Genomic DNA, 20,685 nt, shown 5'->3' with positions numbered 1-20,685 from the left:
AGTTAACGACGCTAACCTAAACACTAGATACATACACATATACATATAATCATTATTCACGAACCAAAATACATACAAACAACTATATGCCCTTTAACCTTGTATGATAACATAATAACAAAGAGAATACGATAGACAAGTATAAACCCGTAAACATCTTTTTAATAACATAAACAATTATATTCGGTGATAAGTAACAAAGCATTATGATAACATAATGCTAAACATGTAAACATCTTTTTATCACCAAACAAACAATAGTTAGAAATAGTATAAATAGATGTAAGTGTAAAAATGGAAAACAGTTCTGGAAATAAAACGAGACTGAAATAATCTCTTGTGTACTTTTAATTCCTAACAAGGACTCATAACTCGCGCCTGCTATTATTTTGGAGATTTTTGGTGATCGAAATTAGCGAAAGCGAATGTTGGAATCCGGCTGCAGGTTAATTTCTGAAGATATTTTAATTTTTATGAAAAAAATCGAACTCTAGCAAGGAAAAAAATATTGCAGATTTTTTGTATTTTTTTATTTGTGTTGAAGCAGCTTCTATGAAAATCGGTGATTAAATAAACTACTTTTGAATGGCAAAAATGTTACTCATACGCCATATCGTACATGGCCGTATTCATACGTATATGGCGTATGAGTAACATTTTCTACATTAAACTTTGAATTTTTGTTCATTCGCAGTGCAAACTTAAATTGAAGATAACTTGGGAGAATGCCCTGATCTATTAAAATGGTATACAGGTCCATAATCTTGCACTTAAAATTTAGTTTACGTCTCTTGGCGTTTTTTGTGTAATTTTAGCGACCCCACAGTGTAATTTATCATCGTTCGAAAATTTTAACAGTCAATTTCACGAAAGAAAATTCAGTGAAAATGACTTTAATTTTTTGAATTGTATATGGAAATTGGGGGAAAATAAATTTTCATTTCATTTTCCATTTACATTGCTGGTGAAACCGGCTGCAGGTCTTACAAACAAATATTTGAAAATAAGATAATAATTTTGAATACCAAGCAATACACAAATAAGTTCAAATTAAGACATGCAGCAATATAATCCCGGCGTTTACATGTAAACGCATACCATTTGAATGTGGGTCCAGCCAGACTATCGGCACATGTGCCTGACCATTTGTGCATTTAGAAGACCTGCTTCCCAGTCTTGATATCTTTGTACATGTGTACATATTCTAAGTTCTATCTGAATATTATTTTCTGCAAGTTTTAGTCATCTTTCGCAGAATTTATAAGGAAAAAGAAGCATGTCCTTCTTCTGTTCTGCCAAATTGTCCATTAATCAACGCCTCAATGCGCGAAAGTCAACTCCTCAATTTGGCAATGAACTTTTCCCTGACTCACTCACTATTCGCTGCGTTAACCTCAACGAAACCCTCAAGTAAAGTGCTCACTTAATTATCAAGTGCCAACACCCACTGAATGTGAGTTTTCAAGTCACGCTTCATGCTTTTATATACAATAAATAACGCTTGTGTAAAATGTTGTATGTATTTATGTGCTATTTTGCATATGTGCTTTTATAACATTGACTTTGACGTAACATTAATATGCATTTTTAATTATAACTGACCCACACAGCTGCACACTTCATCAGCACAATTTCGCCATTTCTTTGCGTAATAAATTATGCTTGTGTGTATGAATCTAAGTTACTTTACCTGCTTTGAAGCAAACGGAAGTCGTATAGTTTGATAACATTAGAATAACATTTGTCCTGCAACACAGTCGCAACTATTTTAACTTTGCAGCTAACAGTGGGCAGCACACATGTCTGAATTCATTTTGTGGCGCACACTTATGCATGTATGTATGTACATTAGGGAGGTCCAAAAATGCATGAGAAAAAGGAAAGTCGGAAAATTAATGCTCTCACCCACTTGGATTTTTCTATACCGAAAGAAATATATAAAATTTTTAGAGGCCGCTCAAAGCTTTCTGTGTATTTTATATGGGGAAAACCACTTTTCGTAGAAATGGTAAAGGATTCTTGAAAATCAATATTTTTCAATCGGAAAACTTTTTTTTTCTTCTGCATACTCATAATAGTAATACTCATTTGTTTATTTAACCACTTTTTTATAAAAAACTGTATTTTATAGGTCCGCCAAAACCCACTGAAAATCCGAAGGGGGTCCCATAAACAATCGTTAGTATTCAAAACTTATTAAATAAAAAATTGGGTATTGTTATTGGAAGTCTCCTGAAGAGAACCAGAGTTTTCCGAACGAAAAATATTGATTTTCAAGAATCCTATACCATTTCTCAAAAAAATTGCTTTTTTTCCCAAATAAAATACTCGGAAAACTTTGAGAAGGGTGTATATTTTTTCGGTATTTTATATTCCTAGCCGGTGAGAGCATTAAAATTCCGAATTTACTTTTTCGGACCACCCTAATGTACATACTCATCTACTTGCTGTAAGAAGTTTTTTGTGGCTTTTGCAAATTTCGTATAAAGTTGGCTTACTTTCTGCAGGACATTGCGGAGCGGCAATCGCGCCAGTCATTCATTGCTAAACTTAGTGCTGACTTCAATTTTTTGAAAATAACCATTTGTCAATGTTGCTTGAGGCGTGTTCTTTTAGTCCAACTTAAAAACCCGCATAGCCGCTCTGTATTTTAATTAACCACCATTTTCTCGGTTGGTGCTGCTGACAGTTGCAAAATGCGAAATGACATTTGTTAAGATGTCATCATTATTATGCGGCTTTCCGTGGTGACATTTACATACATATATATGTATGTATGTATGTACGTTGGCAAATCATGGTTTGTGCCATTATTGCAATTTTCGCAAGACCCACCTTATAATTTGAGAATAGCATAATGTATTTTTAATGAGCTGCATATGTAAGTTACTGCGTATGTCGATGATTACGCACAAAGGTGCGGAAATGTAGGGAAATGTAAGGAGACTTAATGGAAGGAAACATTTTCTAGTGCTGATTTTAATTAACTTCCCCTGACCAAGCATTTTTCCTTAATCTGACTTCTATCTTCGTCCAATGTATTACTTGAATTTAAGCCACTCCCAAAGATGATGGTAACGCCCTTCGACATTTTTGATTTTATCAGCATTAAGTGTTTCTAAAAATTAACTTACTCAGCTTGTGACATATGCACATGTACATATGTATGTATGTGTTTGAGAAAATGGTATTTTTTCTGACAAACCCAAACTTGTTGACCACCTAGCACTTATTTCGACTAAGTAGATACTCAAAGCGTTTCAGCAACTAACATCGAATTTGTCGCATTTATGCACTTTTCAAGATATTTCATGTTTTTTCTACTCACCAAAAGACTTTTATACATTTGCTCATTTTCGCGTCGAATGCTAACAATTTTAGCTTTCAACGATGTTTATTGTAAAAAAAAAAGTAAATGGCCTGGGCCACACTGGAGAATTGAAACTTACGTTCCATATCTATTTTGTCTCATAACCAATATACATACATAAATACATCTGATTTTTCTGAAGAATATATTTTTTTGTCTTTTTTCTATCTAGATCCCTACCTCTAACCTGTTCGTTCTAATTACATTTATTTTTCTTTATCTTCATTTTTATATTTATACTCTTCCGATAACAAAATCGATAGTAACATCCAACAAGATATCGATAACAAAACTGACAAAAATATCGCTATCAAAATCGATGACAAATTCGATAAAAATTTGTATAGCAAAATCGATAAAAATATCGATAACAAAAGCGATAAAAATATCGGTAAATCCCGAGAATCCCAAAAATCTCTAAAATCCCAAAATGGTTCACTGAATGAGTATCTGTGTCTCCATCTATTTACCTTTATTTTAATCTTTTTTCCTTTATCTTCATCTCTACTTTTATCGGTATCCTCATCCTTTACGTATCGTTGTTTTTGTTTTTATTTTTACCTTTGTTAAATTAATACCATTTGCATACACTCAAGAGCACTTGTTTCAGCCCAAACCATTTCCGTTGCACCATTTCCGTTGCATCATTTCCGTTGCACCGTTTCCGTGTGCAATTTCTGTTGAATTTGCCAATTTACTCCCAACCAACCAACCTCCGCTAAGAAGTTTCACTTCAAAAAGAAATGAGCCCACCGAAACGACCTTTCAACTTCACATTCACTTTTCTTCAACAACCGAAAATAATGGCTCTGACGTAAACTTTCAAAACTCCGAAACATATATTGCGGGAACATTTTATACACATACATATATTTCATTTTAATTAAAAACATCAATGAAAAAAACATAATTAGTTGGTTTCTAGATGGTTTACCAAGTCCCTTAAAACCCTTTAAAAAATATTTTATATTTTTGCTTTTTACCAAGTTAGAGTCCTGGAACTTTTATTGACTTTTTGAACGATTTGTGGGATATTGGTCTTCCACAAGTAACCGTGTAGCCTCAGTTATGAAAAATCCATCATCGGACGGACCTTCACACTTCGTCAAATATTAGAATGACCAATTATATAAGCTTTTTAACGGCATGGGCATAGTTTTAATAACAATAATAGAATGGCTCTTATGAGCGTGCGCCTTGTTCTCACACAAGGGGAGGCACCTACAGTTTTATGCTGACTCCGTGCGGCTATTATATTTTTATTAAAAGCTATTTTTCATAACAGAAATACACTCGGAAGTTTGCCATTGCCTGAAGAGGGGCGACCGCTATTAGAAAAACGCATTTGTTTTTTTTTTATTTTTTGATGTTATGCGTCAGCTATCCACCGACGGAGCCGCCTTTCCATACTTACCATAGCATCAACTTATAAAATTGGTGTTGATAGAGAGAGAGAAGAAACGACAACCTCACTGTCATCGTGGTGGTGAGTTTTCCCACTAGATAGAACATTTCAGCTGACATGGTCTCAAATTTTACGTTGGCCCTACAAAAACGTAGTACATACTTCGAACCACTACACCACAGACGCTTTACTGAAAAGGTCCTTCGACTCGGCGTGGAAGGGGCTCCCACGAACAAAGTTGAAGAACCAAGTACAGAAGGACCTTTCTACTCTCGGTACGAACAACTTCCGCAACTTTGCAAAGAGAGAGGCAATTGACGAAGTTTTTTAGTCCCGGCCTAAACCGACAAACGGTTGTGCCAAAGAAGGTTAGACAAATTTCAAGATAATATAAAAATAAAAGTAAAAATTATTATTAAGTTTAATATTAAGATTAAGGCTACGATTAAAATTATGGTTAAAATCAAGGTTTAGATTCAGACTAAGTCTCGCTTCTTCCGCGCGTGGGGATTACACCCACTTAGTTTTTATTTTTAAGCTTGATTAGCTCATAAACCTTCCAAACGATTTGCAGTCGTAGAGACATATTGGGCATGTTACTCATGTTTAAGGTAATGAAAGGTGAAGTCGACAGCTCTTCTTTTCTTATGTCGATTTCGTTTCTACCGAAAAATGCAACCTTCTCTTTGCCCTCTACGCACACACACTAAGAAGATGGCGATGAAGTGAATTTTGATGTTTTTATGAAGGCCGTTAATATTATGCATATATATGAGTACCAAAACCTGCATTACACAGGGACCGAAAATAACGGTTATATCTTTTTTAAGTCACATTGGCCAAAGATTTTCAAGTTTGAAATAAAAGTCATTTCCTGATAATAAACAAACCGCTTATCCAAATTAAACTATTTGGTATCAAGTTAAAGAGGACGGGAAGATCTTTTGACTTAAAAAAAAAAATAACTGTTAGTTTCGGTCCACGGCATGACACCTTTCACTGATTACGCCAGAACTTAAATCAACATTCAAGCCACATTGAAAACTCGTACTGGCTTTTTGTTACTAAAAAAAACTGCTAACAAATGGTATTTACATATCTAAAACTCAGAAATGTTCCTTTATTACAGCTGATGAGCTCAATTGTAGCTGTTCAGTTATGAGGCAGGCGTTAAATATGGGAGTAAAACTTCATACCCGCTACGGGACAGAACAGACCGATCTGTTGCCGTGTTCCATCACCGGTTTTTCAGGGTTTCCTACCATAATACGAATGCGAAAATAATTGAACTGAACGTAGTATTCATAACTTTTTAAGAATTAAATGCTTAAAATGTCCACCTTGCTCTAGGTTCTTCTTCGTCAAACGCGCCGCCTATGTAGGTCGCTATTTAACATATCACTATCTGAGGCTTCTGTGGTATTTTCATTTGATTGGATATTTTATGTAGAGAATTCCAAGTCCAGCGTACAGCGGCATCCTGGGAAGGAAAACCGCCAGAAGGAACCGGTCAGAAGGAACTTTTTTGAAGAAAAGTTATACTTACTCATTCCTTGTTAGCTCCTCTTTCAACCTTAGATTTTCATATGTAAATTTAAAATGCCGCAAAAAAAGCGATGCAAATATTTTCGTTAGCAGACAGATAATATTTCACTTGTGACAACCAGCCAAATACCGCATTTCTTGCAAAGATTAAACACACGGCCATACATCGTTATCCTCGCTTCCTTGGTATTTCTAAGTTTTCCCCTGCCAATAGGGCAATAATGAAATGGCTTTTATGCAACTTCGCAAAGTCTCGCTAAGGCGCAAAGTTTAAAACAAAGGTCGTCATGGCTTGGCACCAACAACAATTGACAAATAAATATATGCACAATTTTACGCTAGATAAAAATACATATTTACATATACAAATATGAAGATGAATATTGGGGTGGTCCCTAAAATCTAATGAACGATTTTTTTTAAATCTCATTCCCTCAATCAGTAATACCACGGTCACAAATATCATATGGAAATTTTGGTCCCGATTGGCGTCGGTTATGACGTCTTCATAGGGAAATCTGAACTTTGATCCCTGTGCGACACGCCTTAACCGACTTCAATCGGGAAAAATTTATATGTGATATCTTCGACTATAGTCGCACCGACGTAGGAAATCTGATGAACAAATTCGCTTCGTACATTTAAGTACCAAACTAATGTATATATTAACCCTCTAGTAGGCCAATTTTTTTATGAGTTGAAAAATTCAGGAATGGATGATTTTGGCACGAGAAATCCAAAACTGATGTCCACTTCGATCTGTGACAGTAACTTTTTCCTACAGGGGAGAAAAACAAAGACCGTCTGGAGACGGGCTTGCTGATATACTTACACATATTTTCAGCTTTCTCTTACACAATGTTGACCTACGAATCGGCAATGCCGTCTGCAGACGGTCAAAAATGCAAAACTGGGGTTTTATATGTCGGCAAGCCGGTCTGTAGACGGTCTGTGTTCGAAAGCAATTTTCTGCCTTTCGAATGGTGACATAATTATAAAACTTATATTAAAATACGGTGCTTTTAACAACGAAATCCACCGAATTTTTTTATATCAAAAAATTTTTCAAAAGAAAAAATTTCTTTAATTACGAAATTACTAAATAGCAAGAAATAATTAATTTTAACCGTATTTTCAAAATCTGTAATTCAACTGCCGATTAAAATAAAACGGATTGACATAACGGATTAAAATTTACTTCTCCGTAAGGGTACGATTTTTGTCTAAAGATCGTGCCTTACGAATATAGAAAAAAATTATTACAGGTGCACTAAAGAGGTGTTTAGTTAACGACCGTCTGGAGGCGGTTCTGCCTAGTAGAGGGTTAAGGAGCCTTTTTTGCGACTATTGTTTATTTTTTTCACTTCTTCGTCGAAATTTTGTGGAAAACACCTAAAGAAAAACTCCCTGAAAATTTGACCCTTAATATAAGCATTAAGTACTCGGCCAAGACGTGCAAAGATTTCCCATATAAAATACACGAAAACTTTGATTTTTATTTTTTATATTTAAACTGGATGGCCTACAAGTTTGTCATTCGCAATTTTTCTATAGGTTTTTTTTATTTACGAGATAGGGACAAAAAAAAACGGGAATTTAATCAAAATATTTTGTTTGGTGACCCGTACTAACTCGCTGGTGGGAGTTAGAGTTACGCCGCAATGGAAATTTTGTAGAGCATTAAATTCTGAAGACAATCCGTGATTGACCATAATTATACCATAAAATGCCTCTGAGCTGTAGAGTTTTGAAAACAAAATCAAAGTTTACGTGTATTTTATATGGGAAATCTTTGCACGCCTTGGGCGAGTACTTAATGTTAATATTAAAGGTTCAAATTTTCAGGGAGTTTTTTTAGGTGTTTTCCACAAAGTTTCGAAGTAGGAGTGAAAAAAACAATAGTCGCAAAAAAAGCACCCTAGTATATATACATCTACACACATTTACATCTGCATACACATACACATCTAATGGCGGCGCAAAGTCATCGGAAACAAAACAACGGTAGCGCAAAATTTTCCAACTTCTTTCAGAGGGCGCAAAATGTTTGTATTGCTTTGACCTACTTTAAGGCGTAGCAAAGCGTAGTGTGGAGCTGCTAACGGTGGTAAAATACTAGTGTAGGTGTTGGAGCAGCGAGTATCGAAATTTTTGCGGGAAATAGAAAAGGTTCAATGACCCATGAAGCACTCAAACAAGTATTCGTGGTGAAATCTTCCAAATATGTATACATTTGTATGTAGGTACTTATTTGTGTGTATGCGTATAATTTATGATTTGTAAAGTTTTTTAAAACAATGCATCCATTATATAAAATTTGTATCGAAATTGTATGATATGAAGTAATAACTCATATTGTGAAATAAAAGATTGATATTAAAAGGGGTTTTTGATCATATACTGCATGCAACTTCCTATTTGATCGTTTTTTTGGGCATTAGGTCTGCGCGATAGTAAAATTAGTCATTATCAGCCAGCAATAAGAATAATAATAGTAAATAGGAACAATACATAAAAGGTTAGCGAATAGAAAATTTCATCACTTATATATTTTAATAAATTGTCAATCCTTCAGCACCTTTCCCGGTATGTTCAAAAATTATTTAAATGAAATATTGGCCAGTAGTATGCGTTATAAGACCTTAAGCTATGGGAAATTACTTTTGTTTACACTTATTAATTGAGTCTAATTTTGGGCACTTTAAGTGATCTTAGCGATAGTTCCAAAGAAAGAGTAAGCACATATTTTTTCAATATTTATCAGGCGCTAAACTCCCTTTTCCCCTGTTATGCATTATTTGACTATAATTGCAGAAACTTTATTTCTGGAGATACTTTTGCAGTTAATTTGAATGGTCATCAGATGTTTAATTTTTCGCGAAAAATAGCATTCATTAAGTGTATTGGGCATGTAGGACTTTTTGCGCCTATATAATACATACATATATATAATAAATTTAATAATATTCTCTTGCATATTTTAAGTGTTTTGTATTTCTTGATTACACTGTGCGACAATTTTATGACAATTCAAACCAGCCCAGACTTTGCTAATATTTTCTGAAAGTATACATATCCAGTAATAAAACACTCGATGGATTTGCAAAAGTTAGGTCGTATTTTTATTTTATGGCCTACTAAAGTTTCCATGTCCCGGCCTAAGCACTTTTCAAAAAAATGGAAAAAATTGTTAAAATTAATGTGTGAGCGAAATTAAAGTTCCAGTTATATATAGTAAAATTTCATGAAAAATATTTCTGTGCAACATCCTAACTCATTAGCTCCCGCCTTACTACAAGAAACCCCGCCAAAAGCAAATTTGGAAGCTCGTTAGAGGATTAATATATTCTATAAAATTACTCTTCGGAAAATTTTACTAGGCGTCTTTTCTGGCAAAAGCTTCATGCAACCAACGTAAAAGTCTATAAAAAATTAAAATAAAAAATCAACAAAAAAATTGTTTTTTTTTTAATTTTTTAAAATTGAGTTTATTGAGCTGTTATTCCTTCTTGTCATAGATTTTTACGTTGGTGGCATGAAGTTTTTGCCTGAGAAGACCCTTATTAACGACCCTTTTAGGCGGGAGCTAATGGGTTAAAATATTCTACGAAAATATCTCCCATGAAATTTTATTATATATGTATAACTGAACCTTTAGTTTCGCTCAGACATTTATTTTAACAATTTTTCCACTTTTTGGAAAACCACTTAGATCGAAACATATACTTTCAAAAAATGTTAACACAGTTCGTGCTGGTTTCTATCGCACAGCGTAATATCGTAGTTCTTGCATTAAGAAAAAACCCGTTATAGGGGAAGTGGGCTTTATTTCAGTCCGATTTCGCTAATTTTTAATACCAACCTACCTAAAGGACATGCCAAATTTCGTTGGTTATCTCAAGCATTTTCCTCTTTCAAATGCGCATAAGCAGCCAAACAAATGCACTAAATTTTTGGGAATTAACTCGGATCAGGGGAATTTTAGATGACAACACTGGTAAAAACGACCAGCTGTTGTCTTCTGTACAGGTAAGCAAACAAAGCAAAGGTGAGAGTTGCGTGCTACAAGTCTGTAGGTGCCAGGTTCGATCTGCGTTTGGAGCGATTGCCAACAAATATTTTGTTTGTATTTTTATACCCGAGCGCACTTGTGCACAAGGGTATTATAACTTTGTTCACATAACGGTTGTTTGTAACAGGCAAAACGAATCGAGATAGATATAGACAAATGTATACATAAATGATCAGGATGAAAAGAGAAATCGATTAAGCGGTGACTGTCTGTCCGTCCGTCCGTCCGTCCGCCTGTGCACACGATAACTCGAGTAAAAATTAAGATATCTTAACGAAACTTGGCGCGTGCACTTCTTTCGGGCGTAGGACGGATGGTATTGAAAATGGGCAAAATCGGACAATAACCACGCCTACCTCCCATATAACGGTAATTTTCAGAAATACGAAAACTGCGATATTTTAGTAACTACTGAAGATTATTAACACAAAATTGATATTTACAATAATTTTTAGACGAAAAATAAGAATGTTATAAATTTTTGAAAAATGAGCGTAGCCACGCCCACTTATGGTTACATGTGTATATCTTGGCAACCGCTGCACCGATTTCTTCCAAACTTGGCACAGTTATTGGCCTTGGTACAGGATACCAAATGGCCGAAAATTTTTAAAATCGGACAATAACCACGCCCACATCTCATATAACGGTAATTTGGAGAAATACGAAATCTTCGATAAATCAGTAAATATTAAAGCCAATTTATTCAAAATTGATGCTTGCAACAATTCTTTATCAGGAAATACGCTTATCATAAAATTTTGGAAAATGGGCGTGGCACCGCCCACTTATGATCACATATATGTATCTCGGTAACCGTTCTACCAATTTGTACCAAACTCGGTATGGTTATTGTGCTTGCCACATAAAAGCAAAACGTTCAAAATTATTGAAATCGGACTAAAATTACGGCTTTTCATATAACGGTAAATTTTAGAAATGCTCGAAACGTCAATATTTCGAAATTTAAGGACGCTAATTTATTCAAAATTGATACACCCCGGCTTACCATGTAGCTGTAGCTTTCGGAAAGGTGAAAAGGCATATATGTAATACTTGCGCCGGGTATTTAATGTTCGGCCCCGCCCGAACTTAGACTTTCTTACTTGTTTTATATTTTATTTTTATTTTATTTGATTTATATATTTATGTTTTCTTTAATTTATTTTCATTTGTCTTATTTTATATCACTTTGGCATTGGACTTCGGTTTTAGGAATGTGTTTCTAATTTTAGTGCTAAATGGGAAGAATTAAAAATAAATGGCACCTTTTTTTGCGCGTCTACTTTTCTATTTGGTACATTTTGGCACTTTTTAACCTCAATATGGCACTTCATAGCTAAGTATAGTTGGCAGCCCTGGTTATGATACCCTTGCGCACAAGTGCGCTCATACGTTACAACTCCTTATAAAAATAAGCAAAATAAGCATGTGTTGTTTTCAGTAAATGCAAATATTCGTTTATATTACCGGCGTCAGTTTTACTTCGATTACGCTATCAGTCACAAATCTATTAAAAAAATTTTTCATTTAATTTTTTAGCACTATATTTATACTGTTTCTAGAAAGCTTAATAAATTTAAACTGTCACTAATGGCTAGAAAAACAATGAAATCTAATGGTATGTGGTATTTTGCTTATGAAATATATGTATGTGTATTGTGTTATGATGCATAAAAAGCCCTTCGAATACTCTATAGGCGCAAAGCCCCGCCGCCAGTCGCCTACTCAGGTTACATGTCACTCATACGCCACAGGTGCCAACAAAGAAAAATATTTACAATTTCTTGGGAAAACAGTTTAAACTTCTACAAAGTAAAGCACACCAGCAAACCAACCACACAAATAAATGGGCGCTTACAATATGAATTAAGAAATACATTAGAGGAATCCATTAGTTGTTCCCACCGAAAATTACGCCGCTAAATATCCGGTAGTAAATTTGTGCGCCAAAAAAAAAAAGAAAGTCAGGGTCAAATTTTATGCATTCGTTGCATGTCGTAAATGTTAGCCAAATAAGTAAGAGGAAGATTTTGCGAAGGCGTGTGCTATTGCTACGCCCATTAAAATAGCCAATACAATTTGAGAGTGGATAAAAGTGTCGTCAAATGAGCGTACATACACTTCCACAACAAAATTGAAAAGCTTATTGAACTGCAAAATGTTGTTTATGGACTATAAATTGAGAGTGTATGGTGCGTTATTAAGTAAAACATATTTTAGACTTATTATCTATTAGCTAACTGAAAGTGAAACTGATATTTTTATGTACTTTCACTTACGAAACTCAACTACATTCTTTCACACTTATCGTTTTGCTTCTTTTCACTTTTAATTGCAGGACAACTACAATGCGTTACACATAGCTTCCATGTACTCGCGTGAGGATGTTGTCAAGTTGTTGCTTAACAAACGTGGCGTGGATCCCTACTCTACGGGTGGCGTAAGTATTCTAAAAAAAAAGTGTAAGCTTTTGTGAAAATATGGCGCTTTCTTATGAAAAAAGGAAAATATTTAATAGCGTGTTGAGAAATCAGTGCAATGGCGCTGCATAAATTTACACTCAAGCCTATGCAAATATATTTTGACTGATTATAAAAACCTTAACCAACTTTTTAATTAAAATAGGCAGCATATAAGTACATATGTATGTATGTATGTATATCAGAAAACTCACACGTGCATGTAGTAAAAATGTGCGCCCGAAGTAAAAATTCCTGCACGCTTATAACCGTTAAGGTCAAGTCGCATTGCAGCACATGAGCAGGCAAACGGCGGTTTGCTCAAGCAAGCGTCAGTCAACTGCATGCAATGCCACTCCACTCCCAGCTCACACGTGCAGCCAATATGTGACTACATGAAATTTCCTGTTGCACGTCCTGCACTTTCTTTTGCGTTTTCAAATTTCTTCTAATACCTGTGTGGCGTGTAACTTTCACTTACTTGACCGCCGCTCTTGCACTCGCCCCTAATTGTAGCAGCAATGGTGAAGGTCAACTGATTGTGATTACCTAAATATTGGCATGCATTTTCCATTTTGCTAACCTTTCAAGTGAAAATAACGAATAAATATGCCTCAAATTAATGTAATTGATTCATTGTGGCGGAGGTGGGTGTTAAGTGGAGTTGAAGAACGAATTTCATAAGAACGAAAATATATATATGTAGAAGATTTTCTTTAGAATGTTTCCTAATGGCTTAATTCAGTTGCAAAAACAATGTTTCTCTTTGTTACATTTTATTCTATGACGCATGCGACGCTCTCAATCAACTAAATCTGCAGTCATTAATACTTTATCGGACATAAATCGAGAAATACTTATACGTAAAATTATAGCCATTGGCAAGTACTAGTGCAAGTTGTTACGAATTTTGAGACGCACATAGACATATGTACCAAAATTAGCTCCAACGCCCACTTTTACAGTCTGCCTCGCATATTATTTATATGTAAATGGCAGAAAATATTCCGGAAATAAACAAAATTTCGGTAACTAAGCAAAAATTTGTGGGCAACCACCACCGTTAATTCAACGACTTACTTACATATGTACATATAAATATGTACATACATACATGCAATAAAAATAATGCATTGTCTGTTGCTTCAAATGCTACAAAACTATGTATCTTGGAGTGGTGTTGATATGCATTTCGAAGTACTCGTACTTAGGTTGAATGTAGTAGAATATCGGTAATATGTCATTCAAAAATTTATACTGGTATAATTTTAGCTTTTTCAACCAATTTTGCGGTGTTGGTATCTAACCAATAGGAAATCGGCATTGAACAAGTAATTTTTAGCAAAAAAAAAACCGACTTCAACTGATATAAAAAAAAAATATATATATATATGTATATCTCATGATCCACTGATCGGATCTTAACCAGATTAGTATGGGACCACCTCTGAGACACTACCTTTATTATCGATTATCGAAATCGGTTGACGTGGTCCAAAGTTATGCGGTAACATACATAAAAAACAAAATATACCGACGAACTGATAACCTCCTCCTTTTTTGGAAGTCGGTTAAAAATAAAGTTAAGGGATAAAGTTTTTGTTGCCTTTGCTTGCCTATCATGATCTATTTCGTTGTCATGGTACCGTTATCGACATTACTACCGTTATCGACATTATTATCTTTACCATCTGGGAATCAAACTTTAAAGATATTCACACTCACTCTTTATTTCGGAAAATATACCTCGCTTCCCTCTTAAACTCCCAATCTTCGATCCACCATAGCTAGCGTTGCGCCCGATTGCAGGGTGGCCCGGCAGGTCATATATCTATGCAGTGGTTCAACATTCCTCGGCTTACCAAATGTTCTTTCCGGCTCGCTGAAAACCGACTTTTGTGGCAGTACGCAATGAGCGTTAAATGAGACTACAATGCGCACAAACGTCGGCTTTTTGAAGAGAAAAGGAAGAGGATAAAGTGTCTAAGATTCTGGTTTTCTGTTTTATATACAGCTTTCATTGCTGGACGCACAGTTTTCTGCTCTACAGAGGCATGTGTGTACCTTGGCTTCGAAAAGATATTGGCGGAGTCGACATTTGATCCTCATCGAACTACCTACATCGAAACACTCTAAGAGTGCTTTCCCTGTTTCACTACGTAATCGCTTTGGTTCATGATCTTTCAATCTGGAGTCTAATGTATAAAGGATATGTTAAAGGATAAAGCAAAACCCACTAGTAATCTTCTGAGCTGATTGCGACAACTTAAGCACCTTTTTGAGCTTCGCCATATGTATAGTATGAAGTTTCATACACCCACATGAATACTTAAAGCAAGAAGGTACTTGAGCGTTCTTGACACTCGCCCTGCTTTGCCTGACTTTGGGCCAACAAGATGATCATGAAGAATACTCGAATGCTCAAAGACATTATTTTAACAAAATCTATTACTTGTCTTTTCTATAAACATATATACATCTTCCAAAAATAGCGCTATGTATTCGAAAGTCAAAAAACCTTGCAACATACTTTAAACAATATAATGATGTTGCTTCGTGGTAGGCATCAATACCGAAAAGGGAAAGATCATCGTTTAGTTTGAGAATCCTCAATTTTAGTCATCATACTTTTTTTACTGTTATCTATTTACTTATAAACATTAGTAACTGTTAGTTGTTTCTTTAGCGTTATGCCATTGTCAAGTTTGTACTTCTTTTCGTATAAGTATATATGCTCACTCGCATCCCAAATGACAGCACACGACAGCGCAAGTTTAAAGCTCAAAAATATAACAATATTAGCTTAGTCAGTCTTATCCCGCCAAAGTCACAGTTGTTACATATCAAAAACTTCAATAAGGAGTGTGTTTCAATCCCTGTCAATCAATGAATCGAAAAATCTCCGGAAATAGTAGTTCGATTGTGAAAATGAAATGCATATTTAACTGTCTTTTATAGCCTCATACAAACTTTGTGAACTAAAAAATTATTTATGATTTTTTTTTTGTGAATTATATAAGAATCCTTTTTACCTAGTTCAAGTTCCGACTGGGTTAATGTGTTTCCCCAATTCATTGCTTTTGTTGACTTTTAAGTGTTCGTATTTCAAGAGGGGATGTTAAAATGTGTTAGTGTTAAAAATAGCCGTAGAGTATTAATTCAATATACTGGACAACAGTAAGCCAGATGAGAATTTGTTATTTAAAATACATATGTATGTATGTATGTACATACGAGTTAAAAAAAGTCTTTAGTAATAAAAATGTAGTTTTATTTAGAATACTCCTCTTGAAATACTCCATAGAGTTGGTTCATATTTATAAATTGCTCTTTAGCCTGAAGTGCTTCCCGCAATTGCAAGACAATTCAATCAAGGCACTACTGTACTACAACTTAGTTGTCGTAAATTCTATCGAATGACATGCCTAACTTTCTAACAACGTTTTACTGCGATTTCCGTTTGTTTCCCATTCTTCGCTTGCATTGTTTTTGCATTTAATTTTGCACTTTATTCACCATCAATTTTCACACCCGTAATCGAAGATTTTCACGTAAATTCGAAGGTACTTGAATTTATTGCCGCTAGGTGAGTATTCAATTTCATCGTTGCAAGTAGTTGCATTCGAGACTATTGCAGAGAGCGGTTGCAGCGCTTACAATATTTTATTTAGATTTTTTTCAAAGGTAAATTTTTCCAAATTGAAAAAAAAAATAATAATAATAAATAGTTAGAATTTAAATTTCATCGCAGAATTAAAAAGGTGATATTCTCAATATAATTAGATTTGCTAAAATTGTTATCGTAGCTTAATTTTTTTTTAACTCATAAAGGCTTTTTAATTTGTGTAAATTTTTTGCGTGAAAATGATTACTGCTCTCATTGTAAAATTTAATAGATTTTTACATCGTTATTTAAATATATAAAAAATCATAAATTTGTATTTTATTTTCTAGTCTCGCACCCAAACTGCTGTGCATTTGGTCTCCAGTCGACAAACAGGAACGGCAACAAATATTTTGCGCGCTCTTTTAGCTGCAGCTGGAAAGGAAATTCGCCTAAAAGTAGACGGGGTAAGCAAACATTTTTATATAACGAGTATAAGTAAAGTGATTTTTTAAAACTATCCACTCGTTTATAATATGAACTACTGCAGATGTGAATGATATGCATAAAAATTATTAAAAAATAGTGAGCACAATTTTCCAGTTGAACCAAATAACAGTCACACAAAGGGACTACAGAATATCGATGTAGGAAAAATATCGATGCATCGAAAATATCCATGTTTTGCTTCGATGCAACGAAAATTTTCCACTCGATGTATAAACAGTCGATTTATCGATGCATCTGTAGTGCATTGAACCTACAGTTTAGTTTTTCATTTGTGCGATAAAGAAAAGCGAGTTTGACCAACGATTTTAGATATTTTAGAAAAACTCGTGATTGCAGGTCTGTTGTGCATCTCATTCAAGCAGATTAAGTTTCACAAATGACGCAATCTTCTTTTGTAGCTTTGTTTTTATAAGCATTTTTCTTGACCATCCTCGTTATTTTTTCCATATAAAATAGTATTAAATTTTAAGTTATATGTAACTGTTAAACATAATATCGGACAAAATGGAAAACCCTCAAAAATTACGGGAGTATTGTGTATTACTTAAAAATTTAAATTTTAATGATTTCTTAGGTTTTACGAAGAGTTTTTGACCTGATTCAATAGTCCGTTAGAGACATAATTAGCTCAATTTTAGTATTTAATTTCTTAAAATCCTATGCATCGATGTATACTCTCCGATGGATCGAAAAATATCGATGCATCGAAGCAAACTTAATATTCAATGATAGAATTTATCAGTCATTTTCGAGAAATTTTGGATAAAAAGTGTCTAAGTACGAATTTTTGCCCATTTTTAAAACTTTTGTAGTAGAATAACGGTGCAATGTGGAATCTTTTGAACAGCATAAAAAGAAAGCTTCAATCTCGAACTCCTATCCTAAATCTGAAATCCCTACTATAGAAGCCAAAAATACTAATACCGAAAAAGATACAATCGTTAACAAATAAATTTTAAGGTATAAGTTTTTAAATCTTTTCAAGCAGTTTAAGACGATTTTTGTGATAGTGCGGCTGAACAATAGGCAAATCTGACAGATGAATATTTTTGTTTTGGGTATTTTTGTTTTTGGCATCTCTCTCAATTTTCAGAATAAAACTTCTTGATGGGCTTCAGAAATTTCTGGGTTAAATATTTAACGCCACGATGAAGGTGGTATATGGCGAACAAAACTCAAAAAACTGTAAATTTCCGATCAAAGAACTGTATTTTCGACCTACAAACTCTAACCTTCAAAAACGAAAGGAGATACTTCGTTTTGTCCACGTTCACCGCCAAACCCATTCGCTATCTAATCCCGAGAAGGCAGAACAGGCGTAGCACTTGTTTTTACCGATAATATCGATGTCGCCGGCATACGCCAACAATTGCACGCTCTAGTAAAGTATCGTGCTTCTCCAACATCAAATTAAAGAAATCCCGCGAAAGGGAGCCACCTTGTCTCGAACCTCGTTTGGTATCAATCGGCTCGGAGAAATCCTTCCCAATTCTTGCGGGGGTGGTGGTATTGCTCAACATCACTTTACACAGCCGTATTAGTTTTGCGGTAATACCAAATTCAGACATTGCGGCATAAAGACGACTTTTTGTTTGTGCTATCGAAAGCGGCTATGAAATCGACAAATAGATGGTGTGTGTCGATCCTGTTCTCGCGGATCTTTTCCAAGGACCAATCAGTGCGTTGACGGTGGGCGTCAGTCTTTCACACAAACCACAGGCTGATCGCGGGGTAGTTGGTGCGTATGGCGGGATCGCCTTTCCTGTGGGCATGCGTTCATCTGACCATATTCTGTATAAGAGTTGATGCATGCACCTTATCAGCTCTTCGTCGCCATACTTAAAAAGATCGGCTGGCAGGCTGTCGTATTCGTACTTCGTCATAGTCAGGCCTGCGACATTGACTCCATGTCATTGACTAGGGGCTCGTGTTCGTCTTCTCCACTACTTTCAGTTCAATAGGGTGGAGATGTGTTTCCTCCATAATTTAGGCACGTTCTGGACATCGGTCAATAAGTCACCATGGCTTTTCTTACAGGGGTTCGTCCTGATCTTGAAACCATCCCTAAGTTGCCTAACTCTTTGATAAAATTTCGGCCTTCGCACTTACGTACATATTTCGGCCTCTCTCTTCTTATTGCGGCAAATACGTCTCGCTTCCTTCTTCAGTTTCCTACAACGGTACCGTACATGGCTCGCGTGCACCGTTGCCCCTTTTTCTCCAGGCGGCATCTTTTTTCTCTGTACCTTCTTGACATTACTCATCGTACAAGTTGCTCTTTCGGGCTCGCTGAAATCCGACTACTTCTTCGGCGGCTGTACTCAATGAGTGGCAAACGTGGTTTCACTGCTCGAGTACGGCGGCTTGTTGAAGAGTGCTCTTAGAGAGCAGGTGTGAGAGTAGAGTGGCGAATAAATTGGCCGTCTATTATGCTTTCAGCAAGACGGTGGTCCGATATCCGTTCATGTAAACATGGACTTATCGTATTTCTTGTTCAATTTCCATACCTCCCAGGAGACGAATGTCATGACTCATGAGCTGGATGGGAGTTGCTGGGGTAGTTCTGGGCAATTAGGTAAGATTTTTCAAAATTTTGCTATGAACTATATGTTTGTGCATCCATTTCTTAATACTCAATGTAAAATTGAAACTCAACTTAAGTTTTAAATTTAAAAATAAAAATTTTTAATTTAAAGTTTAAACTAAAATTTACACTCTTTTTCCCAAAAATTTAAGTCTTTCAACATATCCCATCTAGTGATATTCCGGCCAGAAAATGGGTTTGGATCTTTCATATAATATATTTACATATTACTGGGTCGACAATAAAATCATTGCGAGCCTTTAAAAGTGAATCGCGAACGAGAAGGGCAATTGGAATCGAGGTAAGGTAATCTGTACAAATAGTGACTACCCCAAACTGAGCGTTAAGTAGTATTAGAAAGGCATTAAATGCTGTTCCGATTTAGGACTATCATAGATTCAACCTCCTACCAACAACTTTTGCGATCAAAACAAGCGATTAGTGTTAGTCTTCAGTGCTGTATTCCATCACGATAAAGCTAGTCGCCACACATTTTTAGCGGCTTTGCAAAAAGTAGAAAATCTTTGGATGGAAATTTTTTATGAATAAGCCGTGTGACCTTGGACCTGTCCCACCCAAATCATTTGCTTCGCTCTCTGTAAAACTTGCTAAATTAACTTTGAAAGAGGTTTGCGAAAATCGTTACGTTCAGTTTTTCGCCTACAAATGCGGCAGTTATCGAATGGCATAGTTTAGGTTTTACCAAACAGTTTATACTAGCGTGGGCCGCAAATCCGCTTTTTTAGAATTTTGATTGGTAATAGCAAAAATGTGGTTCATTATGCTCTAAAAACCATCTGTGTGAAAGATGACCATTTTTGTCGCAAAATGTAACAACTTGTGAGATTTGCTCGTATACATATGTATGTATCTAATTATCAGGGACACCAGCGCGTATGAGTGATAAAATTGGTAGCTTCAAGAAGAGATAAGAAGAAAGCCCAACACAAAGAAAATATCAATAATATTAAAAAAATAAATGCGTTTTACCAATGCCACAATGTTCACAATCAAAGGATAGCAATATATTTAGCCTACACCCTTCATTTTGATGCATTTACTTACCTATATATATATGTATGTATATAGCTCTCTTTGTTGCTATTGGCTTTGTAGCCAAGCCGTGTCATTCC

The 20,685-nt window shown here is 35.2% G+C and overlaps 1 protein-coding gene across 4 annotated transcripts in view; it reads left to right on the top strand.

Annotated features, from left to right (window-relative positions):
- LOC118740455 (serine/threonine-protein phosphatase 6 regulatory ankyrin repeat subunit A) overlaps positions 1-20,685 on the top strand; it is a 233,659-nt gene that overhangs the window by 28,988 nt on the left and 183,986 nt on the right. For all 4 annotated transcript variants that reach the window (XM_036472008.1, XM_036472007.1, XM_036472009.1 and 1 more), the window contains exons 3-4: positions 12,734-12,835; positions 16,809-16,925. In XM_036472008.1, coding sequence (XP_036327901.1) covers positions 12,734-12,835; positions 16,809-16,925 — 219 coding nt within the window. The remainder of the gene's footprint in view (positions 1-12,733; positions 12,836-16,808; positions 16,926-20,685) is intronic.

The sequence above is a fragment of the Rhagoletis pomonella genome, unplaced genomic scaffold, assembly GCF_013731165.1.
Source record: "Rhagoletis pomonella isolate Grant_MI unplaced genomic scaffold, Rhpom_1.0 Rhpom_scaffold_00006, whole genome shotgun sequence".
Classification (NCBI taxonomy): Eukaryota; Metazoa; Arthropoda; class Insecta; order Diptera; family Tephritidae; genus Rhagoletis; species Rhagoletis pomonella.
This window is presented reverse-complemented; position numbering and strand designations above follow the sequence as displayed.